This window comes from Dama dama, chromosome 33, assembly GCF_033118175.1.
Source record: "Dama dama isolate Ldn47 chromosome 33, ASM3311817v1, whole genome shotgun sequence".
In the NCBI taxonomy this organism is placed as follows: Eukaryota; Metazoa; Chordata; class Mammalia; order Artiodactyla; family Cervidae; genus Dama; species Dama dama.
This window is the reverse complement of record NC_083713.1, coordinates 15268592-15296089: the sequence shown is the minus strand read 5'-3', so window position 1 is coordinate 15296089 and position 27498 is coordinate 15268592. Positions and strand designations below refer to the sequence as shown.

The window sequence follows — 27498 nt, the reverse complement described above, 5'->3', positions numbered from 1 at the left end:
AGCCTGCAGATTCTTTTCACAAAGTGTTGGTTCCAAGTTTACCTGTTAACTATTGGCTATCCACTCCAGTAATTCTTGCCTGGCAAATTCCATGGACAGAGGAGTCTAGTGGGCTGTAGTCTATGGTGTCAACAAGAGTCAGACATGACTGAGTGACTAACACACACACACACACATGATTAGAGAGAGGTTATTTCATTGATGTTAACTTGAATATTTTATCATTTGACACAGACATTTCTTTGTGAGGTGATTAAGGTGAGGAATTTATGTGCATCAGTGATGCTGTGAAATGCTAAGATGGGCCTCCTGTTTTAGTTAGTAGTCAACTAACTGTGATCCATCTGGCAATTCATGAGTAGTGAACTGAATTTAAAAAGAAAACTGTTAGTATACCATTGAGAGCACCTTGAAGCATCTAGTTACTTTAATATCAGTCTTGCATGGACAGTCACTTTCTATCCTCCGTCCTCTCCTAAAGAACTAAATTGATTCTCTGAAGCACTGAAAAGATTTCCATGGGAATGAACCTTTTTTTACTAGATGGAATGGAATCCAGTTTGGGTGGACAAATGACTATAAATTTTACTAGATGCTCCTGAAAAACTTACATGACACAATAAAATATAAATTATCTTTAATGGTAGCCTCAATTTGTAGGAGTAAGTTAGGAGGTAAAGAAGCAAATATGTAGTTATTCTGCTAGAATAAAACTGCTACAAAGTATGTTTTACAATCTTCAGAGTACGTCAACAGGAAAAAGTGGTATATTTCATACATTTTTTAAAGCTACTTTCAAAATGAAAAAGGACTATAGCGTGTATTTGGTTTTAAAAGTTGAGAGGTGAAAAACCAGATTTTCCTTTAGAGGTATAGCACCACCTATTTATATACCTGCATATTCATGTATGCAAATTATTGACAAGTAAACTTGTATTCCTCTTAATGGTTAGTGTAAAGCTCATAACCCCTTTTGTTTAAACTTGGGGGCTCATATTAATCTAAAATATTTTACTGTGCTATACTTTTTTAAAATTTAGAAAAACATCATCTGATTATTCAATTAATTGCTCTTTCTCTGAATGGAACTGACTACTGGTTATGCATGGGTTTCAACTAAGGGAGATATTGATGTTGTATTTGAAGCATTAATTTTTGAGTAATTTAAATTTCCACTCAAATTGCATTGCAATCACATTAGTGTTGCTTGATAATGTCTTAGCAATTCTGAATCTCAAGCCTCAACTGAACCTATTGAATCAAAGTCTGGACTTTGATAGGTGTTTTGAATGCATGTTATTAAGATTTGAAGTACACATGTTTGGTAGCCTCTAGTTAGCCTAATAACTGCTATCCGAAGAAAAAGAATATCTTCACATATCTTCACATATCTTCATATGTGAAGTTGCCGTGACCAAAACACTAACCACCCACCATGCCAGCAAACAGACACTGATGGGGATGGGAAGAATCCGCTTTGGAAACATTTTGCTTCCCAGTGATAACATCCTATCAGTTTCAGATTCCTGAATAATTCCATGAACAAAAGTGGAATCTATTGATATCTCATTGTAGAAGTCAATAACTCTTTCTAAACTTTTGACACTGACAGCTACACTTGACTGGAGAGAAACCTCAGTTTTTTAATCTTACGTATAGAAAAATAACTAGCTTCGGGGATACAATGTCAATCAAGAATTCATTATACTCTTAAGGCTTTTAAGCAGCCACTGTCATTTCAGTGACCTATCAATTAATCAAAGTATACTGGGCTATGCCAATTAATTATGCAATTTGTCCCTCTCTGTTATCCACATCATAATCATTGCATCCATTCCTTCAGTCCATAAGAAATTATTGAGAGTCTATCACAAACTGGTACTTTAGCTAGTGGGGGGTCCTACTACCCAGAGAGCTCCTATTTTGGTAATCATTGACACAGTAGGACTTTACTGTGTGCTTAAAAACAAGTAGACTTATATGGCTCCTTTAGGATTCAACCCTATTTTAAGTCTGTACAGTACAGATGATCAGTAGGAAAAATATAATTAGAACTTAATCTAGAAAAATGTCAAGTTCTTTCCAGAAGTTATTATACCATCTTACTTAAATGCTCATTTTTACTGCATATTTCTATCAGTAAAACAAATACTTTTTCTTTGTATTGTGACCACAGACTCTAGTAAAATTAGTTAATGCAGATAACATGTAGGTTGTTTAATCTTTACAGGGGTTTTGACCTAAATATTGGATCTAGTTATTTTCTTTTTTTAATTTTGAGACTAGAAGTCAATAAATTAGTTAATCATACTCCTGATTCATAGCACATTTTTATCATTCATTTATTTAAGAGTTCACTGTTTTGTTCTATAGTTTTTATCTTTGATCCTAATTCCAAAAAACATCTAATTCTAACTCCTTTAATTAATGTTCTTAAATATGCATGTGTGCACAATACAGGTACATTTCATAATTTTTTGCATTTTTATTTTATTGCATTTTTCAGACATTGAATTTTTTTTGCATTTTTATTGCATTTTTCAGACATTGAATTTTTTACAAATTTAATGTTTATGGTAACCCTGAAGAAAGCTGATCTAACAGCACCATTTTTCCAAGAGCATATGCTCATTTCATGTCTCTGCATCACATTTTGGTAATTCTTACAGTATTTCAAACTTTTCCATTGTAATATTGTTACATTTGCTTATCATCAGTGATCTTTGATGATACTATTGTAATTATTTTGCGGCTCCACAAACGATGCCCACATAAGATGGCAAAATTGATTGAGAAATGCAAGTGTTCTGACTGTTTCAGTGACCAATCATTTCTTTCCCTCTCCTTAGACTTCCCTCTTCCCTGAGACACAACAATGATGATATTAGGCCAGTTAATAACCCTAAAGTTGCATCTAACTGATCAAATAAAAAGAAAAGTTACATGTCTCTCACTTTAAATCAAAACCTAGAAATGACTGAGCTTAGTGAAGAAGGCACATCAGAAGATGTGATAGGCTGAACGTTAGACCTTCTGTTCCAGTTAACTAAGCTGTAAAGGCAAAGGGAAGTTTTTGAATGAAATTAAAAGTGCTACTCTAGTAAACACATGAAATATCAGAAGGAGAAGCAAGCTTACTGTTGTTATGGAGAAAGTTTCAGTGGTCTGGATAGAAGATGAAACCCCCCACAACATTCCTTTAAGCCAAAGTCTAATCCAGGGCAAGACCTTAACAGTCTTCAATTCTATGAAAGCTGAGAGATGGGAAAGAAAAAGTTTCTAGTTTATCATCTATTAATTTTAAATCATTCTCTTTTAAGTAGAAATCCCTTATTTTAATAATCCTGGAATCTTTCAAAGGAGTGTCATGGAAGTGATGGAATGTTCTTCTCATTGCATCATATCAGGAGACACATGAGTCTGGTTGGTCCCACTATTGTGTATCCTAGCTCTAATCACATTTTTATTAATGTTTCATCCCCTTATTTTAGCATCTGTAAATGATTCTTGCCTAACCAATTATCACTGTGATGTTTGTGAAGTGGTGATTTTCCTGATTCCAAAATCATTTCCTCATTTAGCAGTCAGCATCACACTGAAAACACTTTTCTCCAACATTTTATAATCATATACCTATTTATATTAATATATAGTTATGGATTCCTATTTTATATACTGCTTACTATTAAATTTCATTACTTTTTTAATGCTAAACGTGTTCAATATTTAGCCAATGGGTGACTGTTCAATTTTGGCTCTGTTTATTCTGATGTGTCCCATAATTCTTCAGGCAGTTTCTCTCTGGCCAACTCCACATGATTTTCCAGTCTTATCTTTCCTTTTCTTCTCTCAACCCTAGAATCCTTCATTTACCCAAGATACTCTGGTGATCAATAAAGGCACAAATATCTGGGATCTAACTGTGTTGTTTTCTACTGGAATGTCATTGCTGCTAAGCCTTCTCAGTGAACAGAGCTAGAAAATGCATACTTTCTATGTCTATTTCTTTTCTTTCTTTCTAGTGTCTCTGTCTCTCTTTTCAGTTCCTACAGATATATTGAACTCTAGTCCAATATCCAACAAGAGAGGGTTCAGTCGTGTCTTAATCCATAATCTTAGTCCATATACTTTAAAATTCAGTCCTGCTTTATGTTAATGATTTTCTTTTCCTTATTCGTGTCAAAACTAAGATAACCTCTGATTTACTCTGATACTGATGATAAAACTTGTTTGAATCCAGTCTTTGTCGGTGGTGGGTAACCTGTGAGACTTTAAACGAGGCAGACCCAGAGTGGTGATTTCTACCTGCATACCTTGCTGAGGGGTCAGAGACTAAACCCAAGTTCATGAAATATCCAGAAATTACTCAGCAAAAGTAGCTTTTTGCATTTGCTTCCTCTCTGGGTTCTCAAGTCATTTTTCTGGAGATTTCTTATCATCCTCTCAGCTTTGCAATGCTTTTGAGAAGACATTTTGATATTTTATTCAACTTTTTAATTCATTTCCATTGGAAGCATTAGCCCTAATAATTTGATAATCTTACTCATAGAAATAAAAGTTTTGATCTTAATTCTCCTATATGAACTTACCTTGAAAGAAATTCTATTTATATACACCTATTCTATTTACATGATTAAAAAATTACCTCTGAATGAAACTGGATTCTTACATAATCCAAGACAATATTTGGCTGTACTTTAATTTTCATCTTATACAATAAAGTTTTTATCAGCAGAACCAAAGTGATACTTTAAAGTTTGTTATTGTTGCTCAGTCACTTAGTTGTGTCTGACTGTTTGCGACCCCATAGACTGCAGCATTCCAGGCTTCCCTGTCCATCAGCAACTACGGCAGTTTGCTCAAACTCATGTCCATTGAGTTGGTGAGGCCATCCAACCATCTCACCCTGTAGCCCCCTTCTCCTCTTGCCATCCATCTTTCCCAGAATCAGAGTCTTTTCCAGTGAGTTGGATCTTCACATCAGGTAGCCAAATTATTGGAGCTTCAGTATCAATCCTTCCAATGAATATTTAGGATTGATTTTCTTTAGGATTGACTGGTTTGATCTCTCTGCTGTCCAAGGGACTCTCAAGAGTCTTCTCTAGCACCACAGTTCAAATGCATCAAATTTTCGGCACTCAACCAACTCTTTATGGTTCAACTCTCATATTTGTACATGATGACTGGAAAAACCACAGCTAAAATTATATTGTCATATTAATAGTTTCATTGAGTTATACTTTGTATACCAGGCAAAATTTGGTATTGTGTATACTTTGTCTATCATACAAAGTATGGATTGTATACAATACAATCCATATATGTATAGTTTATATTGAGTGATTTTTAGTATATTCATGGTGTTGTACAACCATCACTATAATCAAATTTTAGAACTTTTGATTCACCTCCAAAAAAAGAAATTATACTAGCAGGTATCCCGTCCCACCAGTTACCCAGTCCTCGGCAATAGCAACACAATTTTTTTTCTCTGTAAATTTGTCCATTCTAGACTTTTCATATAAATGGAATTATACAATATGTTATTTTTGTTGACATTTCACTTAACAAATATTTTCTTCTATTCTATAGGTTATCTTTTCACATTTATACTTATGGTTTCATTTTCACAATAAAAAAGGAATTTTAAAAAATTATGCTCATATCCAGCTTGCCTATTTTTTTCTTGTTACTTGAGTTTTTACTGTTCTAACTAAAAAGGCTTTAATCATGATCATAGAGATCTATTACCTGCTGTTTTTTGTTTTTGTTTTTATTTTCTAATATGTTTTAGTTTTAAACTATGGGGTCACAAAGAGTTGGACATGACTGAGCAACTGAACTGAACTGAACTGAAAGTTTTAAATTGTACATTATTGTCTATGATTTATTTCTAGTTTATTATTGTATATGATATAACATAACAGTACTGCTTCACTGATCTGCACAAGAATGTCTGGTGGTTCCATTTCTTGAAAAACCATTTTTTATCCAATGAATTGTTTCTACACTCTTGCAGAAAGTCAAGATGAGGAAGTCTCCCAGTATGGGGAATGTACTTATGATGAAGTATGAAGTTTTGTCAAATCTTTGTTCCACATTTATTGAGATGATCTTGTGATTTTTGTCATTCCTTCTATTAAAACTGATGTATTACATGATTGGTTTTATGATGTTAAACCAATGTTACATCCCTGAGATAAAGCCTACTTGGTCATAGTGTCCCATGCATTTTATATATTTGATTCTGTTTATTTCCACATAGTTTGTTGGGGAATTTTACATCTCTATTCCTAAGAAACATTAGGATGTATTTTCTTTGATGTCTTTCTCTGCTATTGGGTCAGAGTAATATTGGCCTCATGAAATAAATTGGGAAGTTTTCATTTCTATTTTCTGGAAGAATTTGTGAAGTGGTGTAATTCCATCAATGTCTGATAGCCTTCACCAGTGGAACCATCTGGGTCTGAGTTTTTCTTTGCTTATTGTTTGAAAATTACTAATTAATCTCTTCATGTTTTATATATATTCAAATTTTCTATTTATTCTTGAATAAGGTGCAACAGTTTGTGTCATCACAAGATTTTTTTTCATTTCAACAATGTTACCTAATATATTGGCAATTTTGTTTGTTGTATGAGTTTGTAAGTTTTGATGTTTCTATAAACCCGGTAGTGATATCTTCTCTTTCATTCCTGATTTAGTGATGTCTTCCCTTTCATTCCTCTCCATTTTCTTGGTAAATCTAGCTAAACATTTGTCAATTTCTTTTTTCAAAGAACCACTTTTTGGGGATTTTGTTTGATTTATCTATTTTCTATTCACTTAATTCTGCATTAATCTTTGCTTTCCTCATATCTGTCTGGTTTAACATTTTTCTTCCTTACAAACTCTTGTTTTAGAAAACATAACAGTTTGTAATTATTTTATTCTTGCAACTTTGAGCTTGTTTTCTTATTTTTTATTCATTCAGCCCCATTAGATTGTAAGCTCTATAAAGACAAGGACCATGACTTTTTCTCTATTTTTTTTTCATCATTTCAGTGAGGGGGAAATTCAGAATACTAAGGAACAGACTGGCCTAAAAGATTTCATCACCCTTTTCTTATGACAAATGTAATAGTAGGCAGTATTTGTTAATTAATCTGCTTCTCTAATGGTTTGTGGCCTTAAGATCTCATTTCTACTTGGCAAATAAAAGCTGGCAAAAAGAATATGTTACCTGTGCCTTGCAGTTCAGCTCCCACTGTCAAAATGGGGAGAAGTTCAGACTCTTCCATTACACAGTTCAAAAACTGTGTCTTTGATAACACAGTCATAACTCTCTTAACTCACTGGGGACATTCTTGGGCAAGTGTCCTGTTTTTCTAAGATGAAGACCTAGCAATAAGTTAGCAGAATTTCTTTTAAAAAAATGAAACAATAAAAAAAAGTACTTTATCAAGAAATTTTCAGGCATTTCATACCTTCTTTCTGCTATATAACTATTTTCTCTTTTTTTAAACTTCTTTATAACTATTATGTAGTTTATTGCCTGGATAAAAAAATCATCATTTTCTTGTTTACTTTTCTTGTAAGTTGACAAGAGGCAAAGTTTATTGGCCCTCTCTGCTTCACTTTAAGAGCAAAAGTTATTACTTGTGGTTGTTGGAATATTCAGGGGTGCTGTTGAGGAGGAGAAGACCTCATAGTATAGGCATTTAGTAAATGCTTGTTTAATGAGTAAATAACTAAGAACCGTTTAGAACTCTGTAACAAGAAACAAATAATGGCCTTTGCAAAATCCTTTTGCATGTCTAGATTTATGTTTTTCTCCTTAAAATAGATTGGGTCATGTAATAGTAATATCACAATTGTTTGCTTGTTAAAAATTGCTTTCAGTGATTTTTCCTTCTAATTTAAAAACATAAAACTGTAAAAACATGCTGTACTGAGGAAAACACATGAAGAACTTTTTTAAAATGATACATTGATAAAAAAAAGGAAGATAAAACTTAAGCATATGAGCTATCCATTTAGTCTGCAGAAAAGGTTGAGTGCACTGAGCCCAAACCTGAGGAAGCAGTTAGCTCCTCTCTGTTACTTTCCCTTCCTTTGAACTATAATTATTATGAACCATTTTCTGTCAATTGACAACAGAATCAAATTAAACTTGAAACCATCATGAAAAAATTATTTTATATAATATGTATGTGTGTATGTATATGCATATATATATATATGTATATATATATATAAAATTATCTTAAGGATACATATGCATTTTAAAAATTACCTTGAAGAAAGAAGTGTTGAGAGTTATATTACCCGCTCAAGTAGTTGTAATCATTTCCTTTTGCCAGTTTAAAACTTCTGAAGTCTTCCCATTGTCTACAGAACAAAGATCTATATTATCAGGACACACAGTCCTTCCGAGCCTTAGAGCAGGGTCGTCCCCAATTTTGTTTTCTGAGTATATCTTCACAAACTCTCTGGCAACTCTGAACAACTTGCTGTTCCCAGCACACTCCAGGAATTTTCAACTCCATGTCATAATTTCTTGTGACAAATGTTCTCTTTCTGAGTTGGAGTCTCTTCATTCTTTAGAGTTCTGTTTAATGCCATCTCCTCTTCATCCTTTCCTTATTTTCTTTCCTTGTTGAGTTAAGTGAGTGATTATTCTCTCACTTGTGGTCTAATAGCAGTTATGCCACAGTATTATAGCCATCTTTTGGGACTGTCTCTTACTCTACTAGTTTGCTGAGGAGGGAACAATTTGGTTTTATGTTTCCATTCCACACCTTCTTTTGGTCTCACACATAGCAGGTACCTGAGGATTTTTTTGGTATTAAATTGAATTGCATACCTTCAGGCTTATATATTAATGGTCAGGGCTTCAAAGCTGAGATAACCAGGTGTGGTTTTAAATCTTAATGCTGTAACCCAGTACCTCTGAAATTTGGAAGAACTGCTTAATCTCTTTGGGCCTCCTTCCCCTATTCTATAAATTAAGATTAAGAATATCAATCTTGTAGAATTTTCATAAGGAAAAATTCAGAAATGCCTAGCATGGCTCTTAGCACCCTATAGTTGTTCTTTTTTTTTTTTTTTAATATTTTTAATTTATTTATTTATTTATTTTACTTTACAACATTGTATTGTAGTTGTTCTTTACAATGGAATTGTTTAGTAACAGTGAAATATCTCCTAAAGAAAGAGAACAAGGCTAGACAATGATTGACAGTGCGGCAGAGGCTGAACTTCCTGGGATGCCTGGTACTGAACACAAGGAGCTTCTTAACCAAAAGTAGCCACCCAGGCCTGAAACCCACCCATGTTCACGACGCTGGGAGAGTTGCTTGTGCACACGTGTAGTCACAGACACTGGGAGTGACTCATGGCCGGAGGGATGCAGAGTCAGTACTTTAGAGAGAAAAGTAACATGGGGTTGATTGATAGTGGGACTTCATGATTAAAACCAGTGACTATATACATTAAATCTATAGAACTATTAGAGTCCTCAAAGTAAGATTTGATAAACTCATTGTTTATAAATTGTTTAAGTATAAATATATGATAGAATTGTATTATTAAAATCAATGTGACTTTTGATCTTAGAATGGAACAGTTTTTTACCTATAGGTTTTGAAACACAGCCACTGCTTCTTACCTTGGAGGAGGGGTATCTCCTCACGGCCAGCCCTCCTGACCTTGAACTTGGAGTAGCTCCTCTGGGCCCTCCAAAATTCTGAAAGAGATAGGAATACCAGACCACCTGACCTGCCTCTTGAGAAACCTATATGAAGGTCAAGAAGCAACAGTTAAAACTGGACATGGAACAACAGACTGGTTCCAAATAGGAAAAGGAGTATGTCAAGGCTGTATATTGTCACCCTGCTTATTTACCTTATATGCAGAGTACATCATGAGAAACGCTGGGCTGGAAGAAGCACAAACTTGAATCAAGATTTCTGGGAGAAATATCAATAACCTCAGATATGCAGATAACCCCACACTTATGGCAGAAAGTGAAGAGGAACTAAAAATCCTGTTGGTGAAAGTGAAAGAGGAGAGTGAAAAAGTTGGCTTAAAGCTCAACATTCAGAAAACAAAGATCATGGCATCTGGTCCCATCACCTCATGTTTTAAAAAATGGGGAAACAGTGGAAGCAGTGTCAGACTTTATTTTTCTGGGCTCCAAAATCACCGCAGGTGGTGATTGCAGCCACGAAATTAAAAGACACTTACTCCTTGGAAAGAAAGTTATCACTAACCTAGACATCATATTAAAAAGCAGAGACATTACTTTGCCAACAAAGGTCCATCTAGTCAAGGCTATGGTTTTTCCAGTGGTCATGTATGGATGTGAGAGTTGGACTGTGAAGAAAGCTGAGCGCTAAAGTATTGAACTTTGAACTGTGCCAATTTTGAACTGTGGTGCTGGAGAAGACTCTTGAGAGTCCCTTGCAAGTCCTGGCAAGGAGATCCAACCAGTCCATCCTAAAGGAGATCAGTCCTGGGTGCTCACTGGAAGGACTGATGCTGAAGCTGAAACTCCAGTCATTTGGTCACCTCATGTGAAGAGTTGACTCATTGGAAAAGACCCTGATGCTTGGAGGGATTGGGGGCAGGAGGAGAAAGGGACGACAGAGGATGAGATGGTCGGATGGCATTACCGACTCAATGGACATGAGTTTGAGTAAACTCCGGGAGTTGGTGATGGACAGGGAGGCCTGGTGTGCTGCGATTCATGGGGTCGCAAAGTGTCGGACACGACTGAATGGCTGAACTGACTTTGTAACACAGGCTCTCACCATCTCTTGCTTGAGCAATTGTAAGAGTGTGTTAACAAGCTTCTCTATTCCCAATTTCTCTTATTAATTATCATAAGTAACCAAATAGCTGCCAGGTCCTTCCTGTGCCACAGACTTTGTGATCACACTTTTACTTACTCTTCATGCTTTTTCTTTTAAGCACTCTGCCTAGTGCTTTAAGCCCTGTTAATAATACCCTGCTTTTGTTCCCTGACCTCATCAAGTTTGTTCAAACCTCTGTGACTATGTACATTGTATCTCTTTTTCTGGGAACCTATTCAGACATTTCTTTCTTGGATAATTGCTACTGCTTCTTTACAGCTCAGTTCACTTGTCACCTTCCCCAGAAGCCTCACTTGACCCTAAAGTACTCCAAAGGGTCCTGTGAAATCTTTACCAGAGCATTTACTAGGTTGACACCATCTCTTCATGTGGCCCTCTAGCTCACTAGCTCTTGTATTCCTCTACTCCAGGAACGCTGTTTATCCTTCTTCATAAGCAAAGAATCCATCTAGTACACTGCTTGGTAAACAACAGGTCAGGCACAGAACTGGGTACTGTGTGCCATGAATAGTATAGCTTCTGAGGTAACAGACCTAATTTAGTCTCCAAAATGTAACTTATTTTCGAGCCTTGTGCCCTTCAGTTGCTCAGTAGTGTCTAACACTTTGCAACCCTTTGGACTATAGCTCTCCAGGCTCCTCTGTCTGTGGAATTATCTAGGCAAGAGTACTGGAGTGGGTTATCATTTCCTCCTCCAAGGGGTCTTCTTCACTCAGGGAGGAACCCATGTTTCCTGTGTCTCCTGCATTGCAGGCAGATTTTTTACCACGGAGCCATCAGTGCTTCCATTTCCAGCCTTGGTCTGACTTATTTTAATACTTGTTATAGTTGCATCAGATATGATAGCTTATTTTCTTTTAGAAATAGTTTTCACATTTCATGTTTACTACCATTCTCATATTTTTTCAGACTTTTATGATTTTTCAGTCTGATAGTCTTGATATTTAAAAAGAGAAGGTTAAAATTGTTTGTGGCACATACTGATATAAGAAGAGATACAGTCTTCCTAGTGATTTGTTCCTAAAGACAGAGAGAGACAGACAGAGCAAGGTTGTTAGCAATTATCTACAGAAAGATTTAAATGCTGTAAATTAGAAAAAAAGACAAAAATAGTATGAAGAAAAATATTATGCACTTTTCATGCAGAATTTACTTGTAAATACTTAATTGTACTTGAATGTCATCTCTGTGTTAAAAAAAAAAAAGCTGTAGATGAAAGCTCAGATCATAGTTTACAAGATATGAAAGCATTTCCACACTTACTACGTGCTTGGAGCATCTGACTCTGCTCTAATCCACAGCAGAGCCTCCACAGTGGCTTTGATCATGACAGGAGTTATTACCCTTAGTATGATCATTAGGACCTTTGGGAACCTGCCTGGGGAAGAACAGCAGGAAAAGGCTGGTCACACGGCTCAGTGGGCAGAGGAGCCCAGGCAGGAGACATTTCTGGAGGCAGGCCTCGGTAATGGAGAAAAAGAACATGCATGGGCACATAGGAGTTTCTCTCTGGGGAGTATTTGCAGGGAGTCAGGGATACTGAAACAGCAGGTAGGAGTTTAAAACAAAAATATTTTTTTATTATTGTCCTTATGATCTCATTTTTAGCTCTAAAACACAGTCATTTGGACAATCATGAATTGTGCTGTTTTTGTTTTTATAACTCGTCATCAGCTTCTATCTTTATAATACAACAGTGAAACCAAGCTTCCTATGTACAAATTTCCTATGTACTGATTTTGCCACCCATTTACTGTCCAACCTTGGGCAGGTTCTTAAATTCTCTGTGCCCCTGTGCCTTTATCTGTGAGTTGACAATAATAAGAAGACCGACCACATTAAGTTGTAAAAATTACATGATGTGAAATACATGAAGTATCCTGAAATGAGGCTGGCATGCAGTACATATTGTAGAAATATTCAGTTATTAGTATTGTCATTACTTATTCTGAAGATATCTCCAGAAAGTTTCTTTTTTTTGGTAATAGAATTTTTCTTCCAGAAAATCATATCAATGAAGAGAATATTCCAGAATATATAGGTTCATTTCCTCATCAAATATAATTTAGAATATTTTGATATTCTTTCTCTTTGCCTTACTCAAATCTTTTGTCCTAGCATGAGTATGAACCCTATAGATATCTTTATCAAATTGCAGCCATAAATAGCAGCCTGGGATTTTTAAGCAGAGATATCATCTCATTGGTAGAAAAATTTCAATATTAACTAGTGAATTCACTATTTGTTCTTAAAATGCACTTGTATTATATTTTCTAGAAACTGAATATATCAAAAACTTTGTTTGCAAGGTATTTCCTTTATATTGGAAAACTAGAGTATAAGTTTTATCCAGTGATGTGATCAGGTCACCTGGTTATGGGTTTCATGTAGGTTATGTGGTCACTTCCTTCCCTGTTCCTTACATTGTTCAGAGCCTCAGTCACTGAAGAATCATATCTTTCTCATTTCATTATTCAAACTAGCATTCTCATAGTTTTAATTATATATGTTCACTAAGTAATTCTAGTAGTATTAAATGTTTTACATCATCATATGTTTAAATTTTAACTAAATTTATATTTTAACAAAATAGACTTTCTCCTTAAAATTTTAATGTCTTTTAAAATATGTATTTCTCATGTTTCTTTTTGCTGGGTTAATTATTTTAGGCGGCTATTGATTTCTCCTAACAGAAAACAATGTCAGGCATGGAAAGAAAGTTCATAGGTAGCTCAGCAAGAGTCTACAAAATGTCAGACTCCCCATCACATGCTATAGGATTGCAGACCAATTATTCTTACCCTGCTAGTTTTGTTTTCGTCATATGTAAAATGGGGCTAATAGTATTCATCTGAGGATTAATATTGTCAGGCCTGAGATAATTTACATGTAGTGCTCATTTGAAGTAATCAATATGTGTTAGTGTTCTTACCTTCTTCATTGTGTCTTCTCCACCCAAATTTTAGTTCTAAGTTTTTCAAGTTAAAATGCTGCTCTTTGCAAAATGTCCCTTTTCTTTCCGATACCTGAAACATATGATTATTTTCAAATGGGCTTTCCCTGCTGTGCTAACAATGTATCAAACACACAGAATATCACTCCCATCTGGAGTTCAAGACAAAGCAGAATTAACCACAGGGGCAGAGCCTGCAGGCACTAATGGGAGGGACAGCAGGTCTCCATGTATTATTCCTCTTATTATGGAAGCTATGGTTGCATTATGATCTTCACAAGGCATCTGGGGAACTCCTCCGATGCGACACCTACAGTGTCATGCTTGCTTTTTGAGAAAATATTTTCTAAAAATGTATAAGGCTAAAAGTTTCGGGGACTATTATTTTACCTTATTTTCTTCTCAGCAAGACAATTTCATTTTGTAGCCAGGAAATGAAAAGAAAAGGGGGAAAAGGAGAGAAAACTCTTTGACTTTAGGAAGAAGTAGAGCTAGTCTAAAATTAATTGAAAATCCACCTTTTCCTTTTCATTCCAAAAATCTGCAGTTTATGCCTATCTGTATGCAATATACACACACTCTTAGGTGCTCTTATTTCCTCTTTTCCGTGCGGCCACCTTTTAAAGTAATACATAGGTTAACACAAATATATGCAAAACTTCTTAGATCTTCTATTCTCAAAATGCAGTATGAGAAAATACACAAATTTCTCATCTAATTCAAAAGAATTAAATATACCATCTTGGTCTCTAAATAGCCTTGTTGAATGTTGTTGTGGACACTTCCAGTTCAAGTTATTAGAGGGAAACTGGATATCTGTATTGGTAGTAGAAGCTTCAAGAGCACTTGGAATTTTAAAATGTTTATTATTTCCTTTCAGTTTTATTATTATGTAATAAAATCATAGTTCTGACCTTTTTGATCTATTCTATAATGATATGTTTAAAGTAGCTAACAATGAAAACAGAATAAACTGATGTAGAGGAAAACATAATTGGATGAAATTAAGTCTAAATAACAGAAAATATTAAATAACTAATATCTAGCTCTAGGGAATCTAGATTACAATCTTACAAATTATCCTTCAGAAAATTATAGTATAAGAAGCATTGAATTTTGCACAGGTACTTAGTTAGCAAGAGTTATAAGTATTAATTATATTAGAAAAATAATATGTGCATTTTGGGTATTTCAAGCATAGTTTTTCCATCCACTCAAACAGTGCACACCACCAAAGTCACGATTCAAGTCTATAAACAATAATTGATATGCACAACCTCCAAAAATATAGTTAGTTCATTCATTCACTTATTAAACAACCTTTCTTAAAATCTATTTGTTCTAGTCGTTCTTTAGGCATTGGGGATATAGCAATAAAAAGACTATAAATACCTTGCCTTTATAGAATGTATAATAGTGAGAAATTACAACAGATATTTCATGTAATTATAAGTAGTGAGTATATACATATCTATGTGTGTGTGTGTTTCTATTTGCATACATTTGTTTATAATATAGGTAACAGTGTTTTCTGTATATAGTGTCAGGTGTAAATGTCCTCCGAAAACTGCCATGGGGCAATACTTAAGGGCATTTGTTGGATAAATAGCTTTGGTCCCTGATGCTATGAATACAAAACTCCCAGTTTTGTGCTCTCCACTAGGGTCCAGGGTTTCCAACGTGAACGAGCTTCATTTGCCCCTGTAGCAACTTCCCTCAGTCTTTTTTTTTTTTTTTTTTTGTATAATAGTGAATATAATCACATATTTTATTACAGAATATTTGCAGATGATCTATTTCCTTCTAATTCATTGAGATTCATGTTTAGCTTATGAATGAGCAGAGCTCACATTGTATTCAATATTTATTCATTCAACCAATATTTTGAACAGTTACTACATGCTGAGCATAATGGGCATAACACTTTCATTCAAAATCCTTAATGATACAGTTTTGCATTGATCTTTTTTTTTTTTCAATTATTTTTATTAGTTGGAGGCTAATTACTTTACAATATTGTAGTGGTTTTTGCCATACATTGATTATCCCTTTTCTTTATCATGGGTCTTTAGAGCAGGTTTCTTGTACATGGTAGCCTGTTTTTTATGCAGTTTTTTTCTTTTAATTGATGTAATTAAAGTGATTTTTTTATACAATTGATGTAATAACTGCCATGTTTGTCTTTGTTTTCTATTTGTTAAATTTATTCTTTGTTTCTCTCTCTTTTGGCCTTTTTTCTGCCTTCTCAAGTTTTTAATTAAGCTATTAAACAATGTATATTATTCAATTTTATCTCTTCCCTTAGTGTATCAATTATACTTCACTTTAATACCTTTTTAGTGGTCTGTCTGGAGCTTATAACATGCATTCTAACTAATCCAAGTCCACTGTCACATAGCACTATACAGGTAGTGTAGATGCCCTTTAGGAGAGTATTCCTTTACCCCAGGGCTTTCTTTTTTTTAATTAAAGTTTATTGAAATATGGCTGCTTTACAATGTTGTGTTAGGATCTATTGTACAGAAAAATGCATCAGCTGGGTGTATGCATGTATCCCCTCTGTGTTGGACTTCCTTCCCGTTCCAATCACCACAGATCACTGAGTAGCGTGCCCTGTGCTATAGAGCAGGCTTCCCCGATGGCTCTGCATTGCAGGATTTGATCCCTGGATTGGGAAGATCCCTTAGAGGAGGAAGTGGCGACCCACTCCAGTATTCTTGCCTGAAAAATCCTACGGACAGAGGAGACTGGCGGGCTAGAGTCCAAAGGGTTGCAAAGAGTCAGACATGACTGAGCTACTGAGCACACATTCTCCTTTCTGACATTGCTGTGACTCATTTTGCTTACTTATATGTTGTAACTACCCCGTTCATTGATGGTATTGTTGTTTTAAACAAAGTTAACTTTTTAGATGTTTGGGTATATCTGTCTTACATTAATTTATTCCGTCTCCAACTTTTCCTATATTCTTTTCTTTCTGAAGAAGAAAAGAATTACTTACAGGCAAGATCCATTGATGATGATTTAGTTAATATATCTGATAAAGGCTAAATCTGACGATTTTCTCTTTGTCTTTTTGTTGTATAAATATGATATGTCTAGGTGTTTGTTGTTGTACTATTTATATCCTTTTGATGTTCTCTGAGCTTCTTAGGTCTGTTATTTGGCATCTCTATTAATAAGGAACTTTTCAGCCAATTTTATTCAAATATTTCTTCCACTGCATTCTCTTTTCTCCTTCTGGTATTTAAAAAAAATTTATTATACCTTGTGATATTATCCCATATTTCTTGTACATTCTTCTGTTCTGGCTTCTTCTTTCCTTCCTTCATCCTTAAATTTCAGTTTGTTTAAGATTTTGTTGGCACACATCTTCAATTTCATTTTCCTCAGCTGTACGATGACTATGGATGAGTCCCCTGAAAGTATTCTTCATTTCAGTTAGAATGTTTTTCTTATTTCTAGCATTTTTTTTAATTCCTTCTTGGAATTTCCATTTCTTTGTTTACATAGTCTGTTTACTCTTGCATGTACCCTGTCTCTCCCATGCTGTTAATATAGCCTTCAGTCTCCAGTGCCCAAAGGTGTTCTGTAACTCTTTTCTTCCTGAGTAAACTTTCTCATCCTAAATTTAAAGTGAAAGATAAGAGAAGGAAGAACGGAATAAAGTGTTCCTCTTATAGAAGGATGATAAGGGAAGTCATCTTTGAGGAAAGAACATTTTAGCAGAGATCAGCAAGAAGCGAATGAGTGTTTGATGCAAGTGTCTGGTATGAGAACATTCAAGGGAAAGTAAGTGATAAGTCCAAGGGTCAAAGTGATTGTATAATTAAAGTTTTGAAAACCTTAAGGAAATAAGGGTAGCTAAAGCAAAGTACCTACAGCCATGAAATTAAAAGATGCTTGCTCCTTGGAAGAAAAGCTATGGCCAACCTAGATAGCATATTAAAAAGCAGAGACATTACTTTGCCAACAAACGTCCATCTAGTCAAAGCTATAGTTTTCCCAGTAGTCATGTGTGGATGTGAGAGTTGGACTATAAAGAAAGCTGAGCGCCAACGAATTGATGCTTTTGAACTGTGGTGTTAGAGAAGACTCTTGAGAATCCTTGGACTGCAAGAAGATCCAACCATCCTTTAGGATGGCCTAAAGGAAATCAGTCTTGAATATTCATTGGAAGAACTGATGATGAAGCTGACACTCTAATATTTTGCCCACCTAATGCGAAGAACTTACTCATTTCAAAAAACCCTGATGCTAGGAAAGATTGAAGGTGGGAAGAGAAGGGGACAACAGAGGATGAGATGGTTGGATGGCATCACTGACTCAATGGACATGAGTATGAGCAAGCTCCAGGACTTTGTGATGGACAGGGAAGCCTGGTGTGCTGCAGTCCATGGGGTCACAAAGAGTTGGACACGACTGGATGACTGAACTGAAGTGAACTGAAAGCAAAGTAAGAGAGAGAGAGAGAGAGAATGATAGAAATTGATGACAAAGACATAGTGCAACAGGTGCAGTAGGACTTGTGGGTCATTGTAAAAGCATTTATTCTAATAATGATGATGGGCTATTAGAGAGTTTTGAGCTGAAATATGGTATCATCTTATATTATTCTAGAAAATGTGTCTTGTCAGAAAGACATTCATAGGAAATACCAGATAACTGATAATCTTCTCCCAGTTCATCTTAAAATCAAACCCAGGACAAAGGCTTCTATGCAACTATTTATTTTTTATTTTAACTTTTCATTTTATATTAGAGTATAGCCAATTAGCAATGTTCTGATAGTTTCAGGTGAAGAGCAAAGGGACTCAGTCTCATATATATATATATACATGTATCCATTCTCCTGAGAGCTGGACTATAAAGATAGCTGAGCACTGAAAAATTGATCCTTTTGAACTGTGGTGTTGGAGAAGACTCTTGAGAGTCCCTTGGAATGCAAGGAGATCCAATCAGACCATCCTAAAAGAGATCAGTCCTGAATATTCATTGGAAGGACAGATGTTGAAGCTGAAACTCCAATACTTTGACCAGCTGATATGAAGAACTGACTCCTTACAAAAGACCCTGATGCTGGGAAAGATGAAGGCAGGAGGAGAAGGGAACAACAGAGGATGAGATGGTTGGATGGCATCACTGGCTCAATGGACATGAGTTTGAGTAAACTTTGGGCCTTGGTGATGGACAGGGAGGCCTGGTGTGCTACACTCCATGGGGTCGCAAAGAGTCAGACACGACTGAGTGACTGAACTGAACTGATTTTCCCCAAACCCTCCCTCCATCCAGGCTATCATGTAACTTTGAGCGGAGTTCCCTGTGCTATACTGTAAGTTCTTATTGGTTATCCATTTCGAATATAGCAGTGTATACACGTCGATCTCAAACTTCTTAAGTTCCCTTTCCCCCTATCCTTCTTCTCTGAGACAAGTACTTATTTACTTGAGACATGAGCCCAGGAAGCAGAAGTGAAGTTCCGCAAAGGTAGAACAGGTAAGGAAAGCTAATATAAGGATATACTTACTGTTTGTCACTAGTACAAACAGATGGTAACTGGTGCTCCTTCCCACTGGGAATCTCTGTGGAATTTTAGAAATGTGTCTCAACAATATCTGTCTGGTAGATAAAAGGGGAAATAATTTATCCTTGAGTTCTTACTGTCCACAAAGGTCAAGGGTGGGCCTGTATGGTGTTAACTGCTCAACATTCCTGGGTTGTACATTTGTTAGTGCTAAGAGGGAATCTGCAAGCTCCCATATCGTGAGTCAGAGAAGCCACTGGATGGTAAGTGATGCCTCAATGCAGCCTGGGGCCAACTGCAGCCAAGTGGTACTACAGAAGACTGCTGGAGACTGTTTCAGAACCTGTCACTTTGGTAATAGCTGGGACAAGAGATATGGCCCAGAAGATGTGCAGTATTTTACAAAATGTGTAGACTATAGATTTTCTGATGAAATGCCTTCTATCAAATATCCTCTTAAACTAGAACAGTTTTGTGACCTCTTCCCTGGTTAATGTTTTCATTACAATCAAATTTTAGTAAAGACTTTCTCTCTCTTTAGAGAACCTATAGTGAAATTTATGCTGCGTATAAATCACAAGGATACTTTTATTCTTGATGGGAACAATAAGAGAGATAGAGACAGAGAAGAGAGATTTTTCCAAAGTATTTAAGTGTTAATTACATACAAATATTTTTTAGTATTGAAAATAATTATATACTAACAGTGCCCAATCTATTTATACCTTCATAACTTTAGCTACTTTAAATAGAGCATTCCTGGCAGAAATCTTGGATGTAATATATGATCACAATTATTATTTTGCAATGATAATTTATATATTATTTGCTGTTAGCTCTGAAGATGTCCCCAAAATGACTGGATACTGAAAGCCCAAACATGAACACAGCAACTTTAATAACAGTATATCTCTCAGGGCTGCTCGTTTTTGTTATATTTGTTTTTTATGCACATGTTAATAAAAAAGGACAATGCTGATATTCTTTATTATTATTTGTCATGTGTCTGCTAGCCCTGGGCTCTGTTATAACCTCTGGAGATATCACAGTCAACAAAGCAGGAGTGAATCCCTTTCCTGGAGCTCACATTCTTCAGGGAAGGTTACTGATGTCATTGAGTTATGGTTAACTCTTAAGTGGGGCTGAATAACATTTGACGCCATGTGTTGTGCTGAAGCCAACATAAGTTGCATCATTTTGGAAAAGAAAGGTTTTCCCTTCAAAGTCCTACTAGGTACTATTTATTTGTACTATAGGGTAGGTGGAATGACCCTGCAACTCTAGATAAACTGTTAACTTGTTTCAATTTGCTGTCTTGCAAAAAGCATTGCCCTGCAGAGTTGCTATGGTTGCATGTGAAAAGATTCTTGATTTTGTAAGTTGGGAATTATATGCTGCTTCCCTGAAAATAAGGATTCAACTTTTACTGTTTTTAGATAATATGTAAACTGTGAAGAGTTTGGATGACTTGATAGCTACAAGAATTCATCCTTTCTCCACTTTCTACCATCATACTTAGTGGGACATTGGGAAATGTGTACATTGTTGAATAGAAAGTGTTTGCCAGATAGAGGGGGGAGTTTGGGTTTGAGGGGGAAATATGAGTAGCTGTGTTCCTCTTTCATTGTATTCAGTGTATTTCTTAACTTATGCAGGGAGGTAGCTGTGTTGAATGTCTATATACTATGCTTTATGATACCTCTTTCAGTACCATCCGCACTGGAGAAGGAGAGGGGTCATTGGTACGGGGCATGTCAAACTAATGAGGGCTGATTTTGTCTACATATATACTTACGTTTTTTTTCTAGATACTGGAAGCCTTGTTTCTCATGCTGCTTCTTCCCATTTGCACATGCAGCAGCTACTCTTTCCTCATCTCAAGATCCATCAGTTTACATACATTTTTAAAAATGTATAATCAATGAAAGTGCATATGACTCTTTTCCCTTATGACACATTCCATAACCAGTCATTCTATTCTACTGATGTTTTGTAGAACACAGCCCTGACTTCTTCCTGCAGTTTATATCAAGTTGAAAGTTCTAGCCTAAAAATATTTCTTACTGTGAAACTGTTTGCAACCTTAACTTCAGCTATTATCCTGTTGCTTTTAACATCTTAGAGGAAGATACAGAGATAAAGCAAGAGAACAAACATATGCCAAAATGTTAACAATGATTTTATTAAAGAGAAGGCCTTATAAAAGTTTATTGTCATCCTCTTGTGATGTTTCTATAGTTCTGGATGTTTTAGAAAATGTAAGGTATAATCAAAAAAAAATTCTGAAAGCTAAAATAATATGAGGAATAAAACAAAGAGAGGCAGGACATATAGCATGAAAGAGACTAAGAATCATACCAGATGAAGGTAATGTATGGGCCTTATTTGAATCTTGTTTTGAACAAACTGTTTTAAAATATTAGACAATTGCAGTTATGTGAACACACTGACTGGCTATATGATGATAGTAAGAATTGAATGTAGGTTTTTTTTGTTTGTTATTTTTAGATCTGATATGGGTTTCATGATTATTTTTTAATTCTTCTATTTTAAACATACACACTGAAAGATTAACAGATAACATAATATGAATTAAGGACTGTCCTTAAAAATTATCTGAAGCAGGGGAAAGGATAAGAGGTAGGAGTGGATAGAATGAAACAAGGTTGGCCCTAAGTTACAGATAATTGTTGAAGCCGAGTGGTGGGTATGTGGGAGCTCTTATATTGTTCTCTCTACCTTATTTTCTGCTTAAAAGTTTAAACATAATGAAGTGCTATGGATCAGATTTTTTGTGCTCAAATATTAGCTGCACATTTATTTGTTATATATCATTAAGCTAGATATTTAACTTTCCTTTGTTTTAGTACTTTCACCTGTAAAATGAGGAAATGTCTCGAATGCACATGTTTATCATTTTAATCATGATTGAATGAGTTAATATATCCAAACCTTAATCAGCAACTGATCCTAAAAAAACAGTACTGAATAAATCTTGACTATTATTTTTAGATTTGTTTTCCTCTTTCAAATCTAGGCTAAGGCTTATACTTTTGAAGAATGCAATTTAGCCTAAGAATCTCGGTATGCTTTACTCAGATTTCCCATTTTTGAGGAAAGAAAAATTAGGAAAAAGTATTGCTTCTCTGGGAAATCATCAGTCTTAGGAAGGAAAAAACAACATCATAATAAGAAATAACCAAAAATTTAGACAGAGGAAGTAGCTTAACTGTAATTATGATTAATAAGGAAAATCTACTAGCTTGCAAAGAAATTGCTGTTCAAAAATATTGTTTTGAAAGTTAATTCTGCTTTGAACCAGACTGTTGCCATTATAATATTAACACAACTCATATTGATTAGAATTTTATCTCTGCTTTGCACACTTTTACCATGAAATCATGGTACTTAATTTTTGTTTCATTTAAATTGGATGAACCACAAAGTATTATTTTGAAGATTTTGTAAAAATTCAGTAAGCAGTTTAGATCTGTATAAGTCATTTTAATCACTTTAAACTAACTTAAAAAAAAAACATATTGGATGCAATCAAAAAGAATAATGGGGAATATTTCTGAAATCTGCTGGAAAATGGTAAATTATTCAAATTGACAACTCATATATGAACAATTTGAATGATTTTGCAATTTATTACCTCTTGCTGTGAAGTTGATAAAATTAATCAAACATAATGACAAATCACTGTCTTTAAGAAAGAGGACTTATGTATATACAGATTATGGCGGATGTATTATGCATTGCTACAAGACATACTACAAGTTATACCTATGAATGATGGTGAACATTTTGAAATGATGCTTATACAAATATATAGCAAAATAAGGTAACAAACATATTAATCACTCATGAAATTACAACTAGTAAAACACTTTCAAATTTTGTAGAATTTAAATATTCAAACTATGAGTTCTTCTAGCCTGTATATTTAGTGAGAGGATTACTGCCACTGACATAGAAAAGATTGTGTCATTTCATCTCCACATCCTAGTGCCCGAGGGAGTGTAGCACATAAGAGGCTTGAATGTATAGTTGTTTTGAATTTAAATAAATTGAACATGAGGCAATCTGTAAATTAGAAACAAATATATTCTATGGTAGGGATTGAAGTGTAGGTCTTCTTTATATCAGTACTTCAGGGAAAGACTTGGACAGTGTTTCAACATGCAATGTTTATTCATGTCTGACATAATTAACATTTAAGGAAGCATGAAATAGCAAGTAAATTTAGATTTAAGAAAACCTAAGTGCTACAAACATTTTCCTGTTTTATGCTTTGTAAATGAAAGCTAATGATAACTCACTGCATTTTTCATATTTTTAGGAGTTTGATTGTATAGTGATCTTTATTTACTATCAGCATGATGAAAGCAATCTGTTTATACAGTTTAATTCTTTTTAGTTTAGGTAAATAACTTGCAGGAATGAATTTCATTTTCCAAAGACTAGTGAATTTTAAAAGTGCAACCTAAACTGATGTGGGTCAAGATGAAAACAGTCAAATGAAATCTACTTGGGATGAATAAGTTGCTGTACAGATATTTAGGGAAGCAAACAAAACTACGAAGCTTGAATATTTGCACACCAATATGGAGAACATATTTTCGATGTTCAGAATTTAGAAGTTTTATGTTAAGTAAACATAGACACTTTAGCTAGAACTTGACAGTTGAATTAACAGTTATATGAGTTTCATATTTCTTCTGTGCTAACATAGCATAGGAAATTGTTAAAGCAAGGGCTTCTATTTCTTCTGTGATTTGTTTTCCTTCTCCATATTTCTATATTCTTTCCATTATTTATTTTGATTTCTTCTGTTAATCTTTAATTTTCTTTAACTGATAATTTCTTCTAATTTGCTTTGCTGGTATTTGCTTTATATATCTCTTTGTCTGTGATGTTATTTTTAATTCTAATGACTATACTAAGCTGTCAACTGTAAGAAGGAAGGAACCTCAGAGGAAAACTAATTGCTTCCTTCTTCAAAATTTTATTTTTCAGGATTATGCTGAGAAGGAGAACACCATAGCCAAAGCGCTGGAAGATCTGAAGGCCAATTTTTACTGTGAACTCTGTGACAAGCAGTACTACAAGCATCAGGAATTTGATAATCACATTAATTCATATGACCACGCTCACAAGCAGGTAAGAAAGAGGTGTCAAAAAACCTCTAATATTTCAGAACTTTTGTAATAACTTGAATTATGTAGACTGTATGAATATAATATATTTATCTTGCTATGCAATTTTTAAAGATGTGAACCTGTGGTGATAATTTAATGACTTACATAAAAGACATTAAAAAAAAAAAAACCACCAAAAGTCAAGTCTGAAATAAATAACCAATATAAAGAAATGCCATTCAGTTGTCTTTTAGTGATTGACAGTAGTTTGAAAATTGTATTCTTCAGGTGGTGATCCTTTAAATAATTTCAGTTCAGTCGCTCAGTTGTGTCCAACTCTTTGCGACCCCATGAACCACAGCACGCCAGGCCTCCCTGTCTGTCACCAACTCCTAGAATCCACCCAAACCCATGTCCATCTAGTCGGTGATGCCATCCAACCATCTCATCCTCTGTCGTCCCCTTCTCCTCCTGCCTTCAGTCTTTCCCAGCATCAGGGTCTTTTCAAATGAGTCAGCTCTTCGCATCAGGTGGCCAAAGTATTGGAGTTTCAGCTTCAACATTAGTCCTTCCAGTGAATACCCAGGACTGATCTCCTTTAGGGTGGACGGGTTGGATCTCCTCACAGTCCAAGGGACTCTCAAGAGTCTTCTCCAACACCACAGTTCAAAAGCATCAGTTCTTCTGCACTCAGCCTTCTTTATAGTCCAACTCTCACATCCATACATGACTATTGGAAAAACCATAGCCTTGACTAGATGGACCTTGGTTGGCAAAGTAATGTCTCTGCTTTTTAATATGCTATCTAGGTTGGTCATAACTTTCCTTCCAAGGAGTAAGCATCTTTTAATCTCATGGCTGCAGTCACCATCCGCAGTGATTTTGGAGCTCAGAAAAATAAAGTCAGCCACTGTTTCCACTGTTTCCTCATCTATTTGCCATGAAGTGATGGGAACGGATTCCATGATCTTAGTTTTCTGAATGTTGATCTTTAAGCCAACTTTTTCACTCTCCTCTTTCACTTTCATCAAAAGGCTCTTAGTACCTCTTCACTTTCTGCCATTAGGGTGGTGTCATCTGCATATCTGAGGTTATTGATATTTCTCCCAGCATTCTTGATTCCAGCTTGTGCTTCCTCCAGCCCAGCATTTCTCATGATGTACTCTGCATAAAAGTTAAGTAAGCAGGGTGACAATATATATCCTTGACGTACTCCTTTTCCTATTTGGAACCAGTCTGTTGTTCCATGTCCAGTTCTTAACTGTTGCTTCCTGACCTCCATACAGGTTTCTCAAGAGGCAGGTCAGGTGGTCTGCTATTCCCGTCTCCTTCAGAATTTTCCACAGTTTATTGTGATCCACACATGAGTATATTAAGTATTAATATATTCTAATTCTTAAACTGAATAATGGGATCATTATTATTCAACTTAGTATTATGTTTCATATTATTGCACATATGAAATACTACAGGCTAAATCATTTAAAAAAGAAATATCAGAGTCAAACAAATACTGTTATTGAAATCTCTGAAATTATTCCATTATATTTACAGAGTTGTTTTAATTGCAATTAAATCATCCAATATTAAATAGAGAATTATAATTGAAGTTATTGTTAGCTTTTCCAGATGCCATTCAAATATTTCACCATTTTTTTTAAGTAAGCACATATCTCCTATTTAGTAATTCATCAGGATCTTCTTGTTTGTTAAACTTCAAACAGTATCAGAGTTTTCCAGGAAAGATAAAAATGGTAGAGATAAATTTTCATTGCTCTTTCTTATTATCATTTGACCAGACCACACCATAATATTAATGTATAAAGAGCACACATTTTTAATTATACTTATGTATTTATTGAATGCTTTATTCAAAACCAGAGAAGCACAGGTTTTTTTTTAGCATACATAAAACCTAATTATATTCAGATAAGTGACAGTTCAAATGCAAATCATTATTTTAAGCTACATAAACATACAAAATAATAGTTAACTTATTATTTTAAAAACATAGAAATTAGTTTTTCATAACAGAAAATACAGTGGTTAAAGACAATTAACATCCCACTATCCTAGGACTGTCTCACTTTGTATCTGTCAGTTCAGTTCAGTTCAGTTCACTTCAGTCGCTCAGTCATGTCCGACTCTTTGCGACTTCATGAATCGCAGCACGCCAGGCCTCCCTGTCCATCACCAACTCCTGGAGTCCACCCAAACCCATGTCCATTGAGTCGATAATGCCATCCAACCATCTTATCCTCTGTTGTCCCCTTCTTCTCTTGCCCCCAATCCTTCCCAGCATCAGCATCTTTTCCAATGAATCAACTCTTCGCATCAGGTGGCCAAAGTACTGGAGTTTCAGCATCAGCATCAGTCCTTCCAATGAACACCCAGGACTGATCTTTAGGATGGACTGGTTGGATCTCCTTGCAGTCCAAGGGACTCTCAAGAGTCTTCTCCAACACCACAGTGCAAAAGCGTCAATACTTTGGCACTCAGCTTTTTTCACAGTCCAACTCTCACATCCATACATGACTATTGGAAAAACCATAGCCTTGACTAGATGGACCTTTGTTGGCAAAGTAATGTCTCTGCTTTTTAATATGCTATCTAGGTTGGTCATAACTTCTCTTCCAAGGAGTAAGTGTCTTTTAATTTCATGGCTGCAGTCACCATCTGCAGTGATTTTGGAGCCCCCCAAAATAAAGTCTGACACTGTTTCCACTGTTTCCCCATCTATTTGCCATGAAGTGATGGGACCAGATGCCATGATCTTAGTTTTCTGAATGTTGATCTTTAAGCCAACTTTTTCACTCTCTTCCTTCACTGTCATCAAGAGGCTTTTTAGTTCCTCTTCACTTTCTGCCATAGGGTGGTGTTATCTGCATATCTGAAGTTATTGACATTTCTCCCAGCAATCTTGATTCCACCTTGTGCTTTTTCCAGCCCAGCATTTCTCATGATGTACCCTGCACATAAGTTAAATAAGCAGGGTGACAATATACAGCCTTGAGGTACTCCTTT

General features: G+C 35.2%; 1 protein-coding gene across 1 annotated transcript in view; it reads left to right on the top strand.

Moving 5' to 3' along the window:
* The window catches only part of ZNF804A (zinc finger protein 804A), a 319276-nt gene that overhangs the window by 233026 nt on the left and 58752 nt on the right, over nt 1-27498 (top strand). The window contains exon 2 of the mRNA XM_061135657.1: nt 24353-24496. Coding sequence (XP_060991640.1) covers nt 24353-24496 — 144 coding nt within the window. The remainder of the gene's footprint in view (nt 1-24352; nt 24497-27498) is intronic.